Raw genomic sequence first — 14,912 nt, forward strand, 5'->3', positions numbered from 1 at the left:
TATTTTTGAGCTCCAATATTACTTGTTCTTTAAAAATTTAACTTGCAGGACTTCTACTGTTGGGGACTTGAACTAGCCTAGATGAAGATCTTCTGTCTACTCATCAGTTACAGATGTTAATTGGGGTGAGGGTCATGATACTAATCAGTTGCACAAATGACCTACATGTGGAAACAAATAGATGAATAATATTTCCAGGTCACCACCAGCGGTAAATATTGCTCTGTTAAATATTTACATATACAGATGGAACATTGCTTGTTTGTTTTGGGATTTTGGTTGGTTGGTTGATTGGTTGGGCTTTTGCACTCCAGAAAAAACAAAAACAAAAACAAAAAGCCAACAACAACAACAACAACAAAAACACCACCAAAAACTGCATTTGAACAAAAGTGATTGAAGGGAGAAGAAAAAACATTTTTTTTTTCCTATTTCATGACAATGCTAGCAGGAATTACTACGTTAAAAAAAAAAATTGCTGCTGTGTGCTTCCTGTTCCAGTTTGTTTAGTCACAAGTCTGAATTAGATCTCTCTGTTGGTTGGTTTCGTTTACTATAAACAGGTCTTGTGCTTTGTTTCAGTACATCAAAGCCCTTAGCCAGGCACAGACAGGTAACGTAAAAGGGGGTAAGAAAGTTTACAGTCTTGCTTCATTGTTTCTTTAAGCGTTCCAGACAACGGTCAGAGGGATCACACGGAGTTTAAAAGAAGGCTTGGTTGCTGTTTTTCTGTCTATGTAAACTGGTTTCTCTTTTGTTCCTTTTCTAGAAACCACATGTAACTTTAGGTCAGAAAAGTGTAAAATGTGGCACTTCTCAAACCAGCGATACGGCTGCCCTGGGGTAACTCGATCAGGCAAAGGTGCAGGCTCCTCTCCCTGCTGTGCTGATGCCTGCTGCCGTCCTTCAGGTGAGTACCACAGGTTTAATTTCTTTTGAAATATCCATCCACCTGAAGGAGGCAGATGGCTGAGAAGGGTATTTTTTCACGACTGACACTGCCAAAAAAACCCCAACTCACTGCTTTAGCCCTTTAGAGATAAATGCGAATCACTCCATCCCACAGTATTTTTAGTAAAGCTGCTCTAAAAGTTTGCTTCAAGCCCTTGCATCTCTCAAGGTTTTCTTCTCTGGTTTTGGGGGGTTTGATTTTGCGGGGGGGGGGCAGTTTGTTTGTTTTTTGTTGTTATTTTGGTTTTGTTTTTGGCGTTTGGGTTGGGGTTTTTTTGTTTGTTGGGGGAGGGGTTTGCTGTTGGTGTTTTTTGGGGTTTTTTTTTGTTTGGTTTGGTTTTTTTTTTTTTAATCTGCCCTCTTAAAACAACAGGAATGCTGGCTGGCCCTCAGCCAGCCAGAACTCAGCAAGCAGGGTAAAATTTCAGTTCAGATTTACGGGAAGGTGTTGGGAGTAAAAATCTGGTTTGGTGAGTTTAAGGCAGGGAGTAGTCCGGAGACAACCTTGCTACTGTGAGTGTGGAGAGAAAGAGAGGAGGGGGGGGGAGGAGGATAATAAAAACCACCCAGGCTGGAGATCAGAGACCAATTTTTCCCCTGTCCGAGTTTCAGTGCGTGTTGCTGAGCTCCGCAGCCTTATCGAGCTTGCAGGCAGAAAGCCGGGTCTGGGGTGCCGGAGCTGCGCGGTGCCGGCAGAGAGCTCAGCTCAGCGCCCTGGAATGTGCGGCTTAGGGCAGGGGCGAGCAGGGGCTTTGGCTTAGCTGGTACTAATTGCAAGTTTTAGTGCTCAAAAACTCTGGTTAAAAAAAAAAAAAAAGAAAGAAAAAAAAAAAAAACCCAAAAACAAACGAGCAAAGAAGCAAAGAGCCAAGAGAGGGGGTTAAGATTGGGAGAGCTGTTGCTCCAAGCAGCAGTGCAAGGAGTTGCTCAACTCTCACTCAGCAGCGCGGTAGGAAGGACAATGCATTAAGGTCGCTACCCCAAAACGCCGCGGCCGCCGCTGCGAATGGTGCTGGGCGCTGAGGTGGGCTCCAGGTAGGTACCGCCGCTGCTCGGTTTGCTCCGCGCTTCCTCCGTCCTTGGCTGCGAACTGGATTGTACTCACTCCTCTCTGATTGGGTTGACAATGTAAGCGACCAGAAGTTCACTCAGAAAATACATTTTAAAGTATTTTTACGGGGGAAAGGCAAATGGAGAGAACCGCAGAGGGTTTCGGTGGAGTTTTGGTGACTCTTTCCAATTGATAGATTTCTGGTGATTGTGAAGAAAGATGACAGGGGAGAGGCACAGGCAGGTACTAAAAAAGGACAGATTGAGAAGTGATTTGCAGATCTGAGAGTTTGAATTTAAAATATGTGTTTCTCCAAGTCTAAGATAAAGCACAGCGTGACTTGCCCAATGTCTTTGGAGTCAATTTCGGAAGTAGTGTTTCGTTTCATGGCTGTTTTTTCTTTTTGAACACTTAAAATGCTGTAATTTGTACAGACCACAGAGCCGTGGCACAAGTGACAGGGAGGTGGCAAGAGGGCTCTGAGTCTACTGTCTGCCAATCTGTTATAGACATTAGCATAAGAATGGGACGTTATCTGTGAAAAGTTTCTGAAGACCATTTAGAATACATGTATCCATCAGGAGATCAGGCATCTTCTTCACGCTGAGATATGCGTGAGTAGATGAGAAATACTAGGGTTCATGTTAAAAGAAACAGCAGATTTTAAAGGTTTTTTAGAGGAAAGGCTGCGCAGCTCATTTCTTCTCAGGAACTTGAAATAAAACCTTGAGCTAAAGCCAATCTATTCTAATGGTTAAAGATGGGCTGGGACCTTACAGGTCGCAAAATCCCTACTAAATTTTATCGGCTCAACTGAGCTGACCTGGCAGAAGGCGGGAGCAGCATTAGACGGGGCTGAAATGAGCCGCCCGAGGCTAACGCAAGCTGAGTATCGGTGCCCTGATGTGTCCCCCAGACTGTGCAAACGATAATTTGGACAAGCCTGCAATTACTCTGTCCCGGTGCTGCCGGGCTGCCGTGGTGCGCGGGGAGCGCTGCGGGGAGCGCTGGGTGCTGCCAGGCCGGGGCAGGGGCCGCCCGCGGTGTTAAGCGGAGCCTGGTATCCCGGTGTACAGCTGGAAACCGGGAGGCAGCTGCGCTCTCTGAGAGGAGGTGGAGATAACGCCAGGAATGGGCCGCTGCTGGTGTCCGGCAGGCTCGAAGCCTACAGACCGCTGTCTGCGAGATAAACCAAGAGACAAACACTCCTCCTGCACATTCAACACTCCTCCTGCACAGTCCTTCTCCCTCCCGCCGCTCCCCTGCATATTCCCGTCCTGAGGGAGGTTGTTCTCCGGGCTCCTTTCAGAGCTGTGCATCCCGAGAGCTGAGGGCGGCTGTTCCCACCTCACCTCGTAGCCCCAGCACCATCTTGTGCTTTTGGGGTCTCATCTCTTCTGAGACACAGGCCTCAGGCCCTCAGTGTTGTTAGGGAAATATTTGGTGCTGACTGGCATTTAAATAGGGTTGCTAATAATTTCTGAGTGTCCCTGCTGCAGCTGAGGATGCAAAATCTTCCTTTGAAGTTTTAGAAAATAAAAGAACGTGCTGCCTTCAACGCAACAGATTTTTTTTTAAAGTTGAAAACATTGTAATAAAAATATTTAATATAGGCAGTGGAGATGGTCGAGCCTTCAGGGAATACTGTTTCTATGTCAGTTTGGTCTGAACCCTGGATCTTGCGTGGCCCTCACCTGGCTGACTTCAGCAAAGCTATCCCTGGCACTGGGGTCTGCTTTTGCAGCTTCCCACATTTTGGAGTCTTGGCCTCCTCCACATGGCAGAGCCCCTCATTTTGCTACCACTCTACGAAATGCTACACCCTTGTCTGTGAAAGCTGTGGGAGCATCTGACAGCTAGAGAGGACCAGGGGTTACCTGGAGTGGTGTGAGAGTACCTGTTGTGTTACCATGGGGCCCACTGCTCTGCTAGGGTGACAAACTCCAGCAGAGGCGGCACCACATTTATGGGTGAAACAAAAAGGTGATCTTGGCTTTTTCATTCAAATGGCCCTGATCACTTGTGTGCAGTTTCCTGAACCTGAATATTGCTATGATTTACTGAGAAATTTAGTAGGGGCAAGTATGTGCTCTTTGTGAAGAAACATGGGCAGATCCTGTTCCTGTTAAAAAAAAAAATCAATTATAAATACAAAGGTGAACATAAAGATCAGGTTTGCTTTGTAGCAAGGAAGCAGATCTAACATAAGGAGTATAAAGAAACTATCTCTGTGCTTGTATATGGTATATATAGTTGCCTCTTTTGTCATGAAGTTGAAATCTCCAAATTACTGATGACTTAAACCAACAAATCCTTCCTTATATTGTAGTCACTTTGAAATTTGTTTCATAAGGGGATTTTTAGGTGCAATTTTCAAGTTTGTAAAATGGATCCCGTGAACAGGATATTTTTGTCTGCTCCCTTAGTAAGAGGGAAGGACTCTGACCTTTATCTTTCCAGTATGAGGCCTAAAATAATATTTCTTTCTGCTGTAGTAATTTTTTTTCAATAAAATGCTTCTGGGTACACCTAGCTCTTGCCAAGATCAGGAACATCTCAGTAGCCTTGCTGAGACAATGCAGGCATTGTATAGCTATGGCTGGTAGGGCTTTGGTGACACAGTAAACTCAACAGAGAAAAGCAACATTTTAGTAACTGCAGAGCTGACTACCTGATACTTGAGGACATTTTTGTCCTTTCCAGGCTTTCATTTGCCCTGATACCAAGTAAGATTGTATTTGAAAAGAAGAAAGAGGTTTCTGATATTTTTAAAGTGTATTTTACAAAATATGCTTAGAGTTTGGATATTATCTTTTGCTTAGGTAGGTCATAAAGCTGAGGCTGAGTCAGCACAGATGGGCTTATTTGCCATGAGATGGAAAGAAATTACAAAGGCATGAGAATCCTCAACCAATAACAATGCGACAACAGTAACTTCCATGTGTTTCCAAACAGCCTCTAACAACTGAGAGGCTTTCTCTCTCATTTGCCAATGGGAGAGCCATTGGAAGGTTTACTCTGGAAAAGCAGCACCCCAAGTGATGTAGCTCAGAGTTTGCTTTCATGTTTTGGCCTTTTGAGTACCCAATGGATGGGCTGGAGCTGTGCCATAGAAAAAACTGAGGTACTGCTTCTGCCTTTTTGTCTTTTACCAGAGAAACTCAGCTCCACCGCAAGTCAGGGTGTAGGCTGAGTGTCAGCAAGCTGAGTTCCCAGTAACATTGAAGATGTCATTTATGATTGCTGTGTCACAGAGCTGGGATTCCTGGCCTGGGTGTTTCTGCTGCGGGGAGCCGCTCACGCAGGCGGAGCGGAAGGGCTGCCACTGCCAGTGGGGTTTGTGCACAGCACAGCTGCTGCTGAGAGACAGGGGATGGGATGGGATGGGATGGATGCAGGTGGAGCACAAGGAAGTGGTGAGGGGTCAGCTGGGAACAGAGCAGAGCAGCATACCAGTTGAGCTATCTCAGCAGCAAGGGAGAGATTTTAGAAGGAGTTTAGGAGAGGTGAGCAAAGTTCCTCTGCAACCGTGACCAGGGAGGCAGCCCCAGTGAGGAATTATGAAGGAAAACAGAAGGGCATATGATGAGAAGCATAAAGTGGGTGTTCATAAGCTACAAAAGACACCTGGTTATACTATTCAGCTCTGCCTGCCTAGGCAAGTATTGTGTGTAAGGACCTTCTATTTTATTTGTTAGAAGACGGAAAGAGGATCAACAGGAGCACAGAAAATGAGTGGCACATTCAAAGCTATGAAAATGGCTCTTGAAATAATATTTGGAAGATAAAACAGTGATCAAGATTGTAGATCAACAGTGGGTCAAATTATGAAAGAGCAAAAAGGAATGTCACCATTAATGAGCTAATGTGAGGGTGAGACTCCAGGGAAGCATTCAAGTTTTGAGGGCAGAAAGAATAGCCAATGTCTTTCACATACATGCAGAAAGCATCAACAGGTCTTAGCTGTACCTTGAAAGAAAGGCTGCCCAGATAAAAATTGTGCTCTACCTGCAAACAGAGCAGTAATGGTCACTGTGGAAAGGAGAGAAAAGGGACTTTGGGTATTCCTTGAGAGGGGGGCAGTATTAGAGGCTCTGCTTTATCCACATACAGCTAGAAGTGATGGCTGGGCTTTCAGCAGTGTTTCAACCCTTCTAGCAGAAGAGAAACAACTGAGGGGTGTTGATTGGGCTGGATATTATAGGGAAGAAAATCGAAGAGAATTGAAATGTAGGGAGAATTTTGCAATTTAACTTGGTATAGAGGTAAGGGCTAAAAGCAAAAGAGAGGTCATGAGGGTTGATAGAATGGAAATTGCAAAAAGGCTGAATAGTGGACATAATGGGGGAGGCTAATGGGTGGTGCTGAATGGGACCACTTGTAGTTTAGTGCAGGAATAACCCAGCAGTAGATAGCCTCTGGACAGTGCATGCCAAATAAACAGTCCTTTTTAATGAGGAAAAGAAAAGGATCAGGGCAGAAGAGGAACAGAATTGTTAAAATGGACATAGCACGACAAAGAGGGTGATATGGGTCATCAGCATAAATCAGCAGGAATAAGAAGAGAAAAATGGGGAATCAAAACCCAAGGAGGAAGGTGATGGACTTGGGTGAAGGGGAGGCATTTGCAGGGCTCAGAAGAGAAGGGAAGGGAGAAAATGACAAATGAGCAGTCCTTGAAAAGAGGAGGAAGAGGTGGAGGAGGAAGGAGACAGGGGAGGAAAAGGTCAGTTCACTGAGTCTGATCCCCAAAAGGGATCAGAAAAGCTGAGACAGAGGGGCTTTATTAGGGTTTGAAAGCTGTGTTCAAGATTTCAGGACCCTGTAAGGGTGAAATTATGAAGAGACTGTGGCTAACAGGTCTTTAACACTGGAAGTTGTGCTGGGGTGACAAGCAGAGGGTATGAGGTGTGAGCAGTACGCAGGGTGCAACTGTGGGAGCTCTTGTGGCTGGGGAGGGAGGAAGAGACGGTGCAGGGAAAAAAGCATGAAAGGCAAGGAGGGAAGATAGAGTCAAACACGATCATGCACGCAGGGACATGTCCTCTAGATGTTTTTGCAACAAAAGAGCACGTTCAACTTACCTCAATTAAATATTAACATTATTACCATGACTTAAGGCCATGTTTCTGGCAGTAAAATTTGTGTTGACTGTATGCTGAAATTTCACCAGAGTTCATACACTACTATCCACATCCTAATGTGAGTGTTAGCACTCACAGGAAGCATTTCACTGTCATTAGCATTTTCATTAAAGGTAGCACTAATACAACACCAGAAGCTCACAGGAGCATAGTCACAGTTAAGGCTGCAAGCAGACCTAGACTTAATTGGTGAGTACATTCAAACTTTTGGGACTGCACTACAGTCTGTGGCTCTTGAAGATGGATTCTGCCTTTAGCTTCTTGGCCTCATGAAGCAGGCAGGAAAAGACACAACTTTTCTGACTTACAGAGTGCAGACTTCCAATGAACATGGAGGTGCCTCTGGCTGGGTCAAGGAGATCTGAACGTGCTTGCTGTTGCTGCCATTTGTGGTGTCTTAGTCAGTGTTTACAAAGCAAATGGGATGAGTAGATGCTACTGACAAAGATGTCTGCTCACCCTGAGCACCCAGGCCAAGGGTGGCTGCAGATGTACCCAGGAGCCTTGCACAACCCCAGGGCCCAGAGCAAGCTTCAACCTGGGCAGGGCTCAAACAGGCCACAGTTGTCCTGCAGGGAAGGAAAAAATGTGATTTTCATAGAGGATAATTGTATTGAGCAACAATAAACAAAAAGGCTTTTACATGCTTCTTCCACATACTGAAGTCCCAAGTTTCAGCTTATCAATGTGAGTCACAGGTCAGACTGTATGTGTGCAGAATAAACCTTCCTGTGCACCACAGGGGTGGCAAGAGGTATCTGGGATGTCAGCACAGTGCCCTGCCTTCCATGGTGTGTGATCAGTGGGAAGAGGGTCTGAGACAGCTCCTGAACACAACTGTATCTGTGCTGCTCTGTCCCTCTCTGCCTTGCCAACTGGGAGCCCTCCCTGATATTTTAAGGTCTGTTCTCTGACCTGTGATTCACCACAGGTGTTTGCAGGTCCTTGCTGGAGGTGGTGTGAACGTGTCTTCCCATGGTCACTCTTTAATTCTCTTGGAAAGCTCTGGATTTCTGCAGGGAGTCATCAGCAAGCTTATACTTTTGGTAAGCAGCAAGACTGACTGGTGAACAATTTTATTTTTTACTGTTTGCTAACCTTATGAGTCTAAGTAAGAAAATTCCTGTGCAAATTCCTGCACAAATTCCTGGCCATTCCCATGGCCACCTGCATCGGGGGAAGGTTATCAGGTACACTGTCTGGTTGATATACAGGGCACTGTATAAATCCTACAGCTGTGAGGAATGTGGGATGAACTGCCAGAAGCCCTGAGTAAATACAGCAAGTGTTGCTAAACCAAAGGCACTGGTGGTCTTGTCTGTTGGCTTTCACATCAGAATGAGAAAAGCCCAGGGCAAGCATTTTGCTGACAGAAGGGTTTCAGGGCTTCTTCCCCCTCCCCTATCTAGAGCATTATCTGGAGTTTCAACAGTGGCTTTTTGATTCCTGTCATCTCCCAAAGATGGGTTTATGGTGCTGTGACAGTGGGAAGAGAGGCACCTTTAAAAAAACTCAGGGATTTGAGAGGTGTTAACAGTGATCCTGCTAGTCCCTGGGCTCTGGGGTTGCTGAGAGCAGGTTGTGGTGTCCATCTCATTGGCCTTTACCAAGTAGACTGAAACCTGAGTCAAATCCTGGCATTTCCATCTGTAGATCACTGAGGTTTTGGGTTGTTGGTTTGTTTTAAAAAGGAAAATATAGTATTTATATTTGTATATTTGTACATATATATAAACAACATGTGCACTGGAGGTATCAACACAAATCAGTCTCTGTGCTGGATTTCCAACTCCTAAAGCACCGTCAGTTACCATTTTTATCTCTGTGTCAGGGAGATGATCTTATGGGATCATTTTGCCCACTGTGTCATATTTTTTTCTCTCCCTCTGTATACCAGAAATACACTCCTGAGTGCCACAAGAGACGAGCTGTTAAAGAATATACTACATATATAAAAGAGGTGAAGCATGAAGCATCTCAGCCTCTGTATTTTCCAACAGATACAGCAAGGTGTTTTTTTCTAAATAAATAAGTTGCGTAAAAACTACAGGTTATCCTAAGGAAGTTTAGGCAAAATTGCTGACAGTGAGGTCTACTTTCCCATGGGCAGTGTGAGAAACTTAATTTTATGGAAAATGCCATCCAGCTGTAAGGCTAAAAGGTTAAGTTCTCAAGAAAGCTTCATACTGGCAATAGTGAAAATCACTTAAAGACCTCAACTCTCAGTGCATGCTGCCAGTACACAAGACATGGGCTGAACAGGGGGTTTGTAAGCTGGAGTGTAAGTTTGTAGTATCTTCGGGTGCACCTTCATGTTTTTCATACATGGGCAACTAACTCTATGTTCTCTTTATTGCTGTACTCCAAAGCAATCGCAAAGGATCCTGCTGCAGTTTGGGAGCTGTAATTGTGTTGTGATTGTGGATACAAGGTTACCTGTCCCCTGTGCCCTAGGAATACCCACAAATGGGTCAGACAAACCCTTTGCAGAGCTGAGGCTGGTGCAAAGAGGATTAGATAAGCTTGCTAGTTGCTGCTGCTGCTATGCTAGTTTCTTTTGGAATTCTGTGTTCAAAGCTGGCTCACTGCTTTCCCATATTCAGAGGTTCACCTTTGCCTTCTGGCACTGGTGCCAGTTTCTGGGTCTCCATGCTCTCTGCATGCTCTGTCTGTGTCAGTCAGTGAGTCCGGCACTGCGGCCAGGGATCCTGGCACAGGATACGCGCTCTGAACTGGCTTGTGTGTGCCCTGGTGCCCCACAGACCACCCACTCTGCATCCTTGCAAACAGCTGGGTGTAGAGGTGTTGGAACCATGGAAAAGCAAAAGGGGTGAACCCCCTTCTGGCCAACATCAGGAGCTTTGAATGACAGGCAAGGTGGATGAACCAGACCTTCCTTTTCACTGCTTTTCTACATTGTTTAAATGTGGTTTCAGCCACAATACCAAGACACAGAAAGGGCTTAGCTTCTGCCTGAGCTCTGATGAGGGGCACTGCTTTTGTGTCTTCTAAATCAAGCACTGTAACATGAACAGTGCGAGATGAACATAATTTTGTTCGTCCTTCTGTAGATCCAAACCACTTATATCACATTTCCTCTTCATCTAATCTTATCCGTTTTGTGTTGCAATCCTTGCTGTGCTTCCCTATTTCCAAACCAAAGCACAATCTTTCTGAAAAGATATCTCAAAGCTGCTGCCATTTTGAAACGTGGCCTTTTTCAAACAAAGAACATCAGTTGGTATTTGACACATTGGTTCATTAATCCTTACCTGGAAAGGAACTGATGCCAAAATCATTGCATTCTTAAAGCTCCTGCAAATGTCAGTCACTATTAAAGGTTTCTTCTGAGTTCACAGATACTATTGTGCACATACGTGCAACAGGGTGTAGAACAAGCCAGGCAAGAAGCAAAAAGTATACAAATGACTGGTTTTGCAGGAAAAGCACCAGTGTAAAACTTAGGAAACCTGGGTTCATGTCCCTGCCTTGCCATAGAAAATAACACGCATGAGTTGACAACGGTACAGTCCAGTGGTTTTTTGTGGATATCTGTTTTGTGCTTGCTGGTCTCTGCTGGTATAGCTGAACATCCCACCAGGTTGTGAGGTCTGCTATGGCCAGTCTGTGGGGAACTTCAACAAATCTCAGGGATTTTTCTGTGTTTGGTTTATGCCTTCATTTTGATAGGGTTGGGTCGTTGTGCTGTGCGAGTCCTGGGGAAGGATGAGGGAAGGTGCCAGTCCCAGCTGGGCTCTAACCCAAACCTCTGGCAGCCCCTGGGCTCCTGGCCTCAGCTCCTTCAGTCCCACAGCCCTGGGGTGAGGGGGACTCCATGGAGCACTGCAATGGCACAGGCTGCCAAGGGACGGGAAGGGGGCACTGCCAGCATTTCATGATCCAGCTGTGTCCCCGTGAAGTGAGAGCAAGGTCCTGCTGACAGAGCAGTGAGCAGAACCTGCTGTGGAACTCCAGGGACCGAGGAGAGCCGGGAGTCCCCAGGATGTTGGTGGGACAATCCCAGGTTTCTGCTTCAGATGACTGATTTTGGAAAAGCAGTTTGAAATGTAATGCTAAAGGGCCTGAAGCTTTAGTGTTGATAAGCAGATATAACTGTTGTAGCCCACTCTAGAACTCTGTGGAAAAAAGTGTTCACACAATATAACTTACAGAGATCTGGGGCTGTAACTGCTCCAAGTGCATGACATTTACCATCCAAATGTTTCCATTGTACAAGCAGACGTAAAAGGAAGAAGATAGAGCAACTCTGGTTAATAAGAATGTCCTGCATTTTCTATTAGGAGACCATTTTTATTTGTTCATGATTTTGCAAAGGTTTGCATTGCGTGGCAAGATACCTGAGGCCCGTGAATTGTTCTGCATTTACCTGTATAGAGACCTAAGTGTCACTTAGCCTAAAAGTGTTTGACAATTTCTGAAAATCAAAGCTAGAGAATTTGCTTTTTTTCAAACTTTTGCAACTTCTTCCTAAGGTTTCCTAAGTACTTGACCTCAAGCAGGGAAGTAGCTCTTGTGGAGGGTCAAAGCAGGATGTGAACCTTTGAAAACTGAGTTTCCATGTGTTTACTGGAAACTTCAACTTTTAGCGTCTAAGTCCCCGAACCCACTATTGACACTGCCTGTGCTCTCAGAAAACTTGAGTCAGAGTTCTAGCATGAACCTGCTGGGCTGTCTGCCCTGTGTTCAAGAGCAGCTATAGGGCATCTAAAGATAAAGAAAGCAAAGAAACAGGTGCTGGGCTGTGGGGCTCATGAAGAACAGGTTGAAGCCAGTGTGAAGGGAAGAGGAAGAACAAAGAGGCAGGAGACAGATGAGCACTGTCTGCCTCGAAAAGCTGATGCAGAGTCAGAAGGCTGATGGAAAAGGGGATTTGACAACTCAGAAATGACTGAGAAGAGGTGGCTGCGCAGGGAGGCAGCACATGGGAGCAAGGTCTGACATGGGGGCTGCACTCAGAGCCAGCCAGGCTGGGGCTCCCAGGGCTAGAGACAGTGACAGGAGGAAGATGTGAGAGTTTGAGGCACTGCTATTGGACAAGGGCAGGAGCCGAAGAAAGGGCAAGTCATCCAAGGTGACTGGATAGAGCCAAAGCACTTTGGGATGTGAATTCAAGGATTTTTACCACTCCAACTTTCCCTCAAGAAGCTGTGAGGAGCCCCCCACTCATGCCTCTTCCCTCTTTCTCTGCTGCTGCCCTGCTTTTGTCATTTACTGTTCCTTTGTGAAACAGAAGTCCAAGCAGTAAATATCATGTGGCACCCCTCTGGTGACACATGCATCAGTAGGATGACTCATGATGGAATTTGGGGTTGGGTTTCTGTTTTCATAAAAAAAAAAAAACAAAAACAGGGAAGCTTAGGAAACCATGCACAGCTATATCCTGCTCATAAAAATGTGAAGTGCCAGATTTATAGTCTGCAGAATCCTAGTTTGCCTTCTGTTATATATATTATTATAGTATGATCATGGCTTTTTGACATATTCAGTGCTGATGAGGCTTTTTGAAGGAGCCTTGCAATATGCCATCCATAAAAATGAGGGTGGACAATAAACTTTAAATTTTTTTTTTTTTTCCCTGCTGTTTGGGATGTAAATGGTTCATGCTCTTGAATTCCAAATCTCTGAAGAGAGATTTATTACTCTTTGGCTTTTTAGTAGTGCTCATTACTATAAATTTAAATACTTACAAACAGTAATGAGATAGTCTGCATAACAACCATTTGATATTTATTTACTAAAAAATAGGGACACAAGATATAAATGAAGAAGCTTGCCACAGTTTTGATTATACAGTTTGGGATGGTAGGGCCAGGCACAGGTGAACTTGCTTAGATAAAGGTCATCTTCACTGAACAGTGTTCCTAAGGGTAAACAAGCTCTAGCTATAGGCTTGTGTCAAGCTAAGAGGTTGTTTTGGATGGTCACAAATACAGGTACACAAATAAGTTGATGTGTTATTTCCATGTTTTCAGAATTGTGCAATCACTTTTTTTTTTCTTTACAGTGGAATTTCATTTAGAAAATATCACCAAATTTAACGATGAAAATAGGGTAAAGAGTTCAGAAATGTATTGTTTGCCTCAAGGCAAAACAAATTGTCCTCTTTTCTTGTCTTATTTGTACTTCAGCTACTAGTATAAGTCAGTCACACTGCTTGCCTCATGACTCTACTTTCCAGAAAATTTAGTTTTGCTTAAGATCCACATTTTCAAAATGCATTTCCCAAACAGTTCCCTTGCAGCTCTAAGTGCTCCTGCAAGCAAATTGCAGTCCAGAAAATGTTCCCATCTGGAAACAAGGAACATGCCACTGGTCACCAGCTGTACAAAGCTTGGTTTAAATGACTTGTCCAGTGACACACAAAATCCATGTGCAGACCAAAGGCAGGAAGCTGTAACCAAGAGCCTCTTTATTTGCCTTAGCTGTGGATTTCCCTTTGCTGCAGTGCGTCAGGTGCTGTCACCTCTGTTGTCTCTGGCAGAATGTTGGGGACAGCAGCCACTGTTGGTGTCTGAGCCCAGCTTCTCTGCAGGAACAAGGCCACCCTCTCTACTGCATGCCAAGCAAAGGAGGCCCCTGTTTGCCATGAGGGTCCAGAGCAGTGTGAGATCAAATTTGCAGGTTCAAACATGAGGAGCTCCGGGGGAGCAGCACATTGCACCACTCACCCACCCATGCACACGTCTGCAAGATCCACCCAGACCCAGGCTGGCACCTTCATTTGGTGAAACAAGGAAGTGAAGGCAATGGTACCTGGCCCTTGTCAGGCTGGAGGGTACCCAAGGAAAGCCCTGCAATGCTTTTGTCCCTCCTGGGCTGTAAAGCTGTGTTGGGGTACACCAGAAATAAGTGGCTGGAGTGAGGAGATGCCAGCCCCCTGCCACTGCCTAGTCAGGGATGTGTGGGGCCAGGAGGAGAACTCACAAGTAGAGGCATCCTCATCACCAATGGTTGATTAGGTATTGGGCTGGGAAGGGGAGATCCTGGGTTGTCATTTCTGTGCCATGGCCCCTTTCTGTGTTTTATCCCCATCCCTGCACATTGTGGTAAAAGAGGGAGGAGTGAACCATGGCTTCTCATGGTGGGAGTCACTCACAGTCTGCATTGTGCTGACTTAGGGGCTGGTTTGAGGATGCAATGGTCCCACATTGGGACCATGCATCCCTGCTGGTCAACTGGACATCTGATGAGACTGGCCAAGCAGGACAGGTGGCCAAAACCTTGCAGGGCAAGCCTCTTTTGCTGACAGCATTGCAGCTGAAAAAACAGATGAAAACATAAATGAGGCTGGTGTCCTCTGCATGGTAAGAAAAGATAGGGGGGTAAAGAAGGAAGATATACAGACAGTGAGCAGTGTGCTGAGGACTGGGATATTACCCATGCTAGGTGTACTAGGGTTAGACATTCCCTTGCTTAGGGAATATGTTCAGCATGGCTCTGGCCACCACAGTGCACCTCTTCTAGAGATCTGTTTATTAAAGTGTCCTGTAAAGTGGCAGAAGTCAAATGTAGCAATTCACCCTATGCTGCTGTGGTATTTTACTCTCCATTTCCTGGTGGATGAGAGTTACAAGTGACAGCTGCCTGAAGTTCACCTGTTTTCAGGAGAGGAGCAGGAGATTGGTCAGAGGCTGAGGTGATGGGACTGTGCACCCAGGGCTGGCCACCACACAGGGCTGTGGTTCTCCTTTGCACTTTGCCATCAGGCAGTCCAGGGCTGAGGCACAGCTGTACAATGGGGCTGC

General features: G+C 45.4%; 1 protein-coding gene across 4 annotated transcripts in view; it reads left to right on the forward strand.

Moving 5' to 3' along the window:
* The first annotated feature begins 500 nt into the window (after positions 1 to 500).
* The window catches only part of RBM47 (RNA binding motif protein 47), a 76,293-nt gene continuing 61,881 nt past the window's right edge, over positions 501 to 14,912 (forward strand). The window contains exons 1-3 of one of the 4 annotated variants that reach the window (XM_074541578.1): positions 501 to 613; positions 770 to 910; positions 8,078 to 8,192. Coding sequence is in view for 2 of the 4 variants with exons in the window: in XM_074541575.1 (XP_074397676.1) it covers positions 1,958 to 1,986 (29 nt within the window). In the remaining 2 variants the exon portion in view is untranslated. Of the gene's footprint in view, positions 614 to 769; positions 911 to 1,757; positions 1,987 to 8,077; positions 8,193 to 14,912 lie in introns of those variants that run through there. The other 3 variants (XM_074541577.1, XM_074541575.1, XM_014269492.3) reach the window with 3 other exon arrangements.

This window comes from Zonotrichia albicollis, chromosome 5, assembly GCF_047830755.1.
Source record: "Zonotrichia albicollis isolate bZonAlb1 chromosome 5, bZonAlb1.hap1, whole genome shotgun sequence".
NCBI classification, from domain to species: Eukaryota; Metazoa; Chordata; class Aves; order Passeriformes; family Passerellidae; genus Zonotrichia; species Zonotrichia albicollis.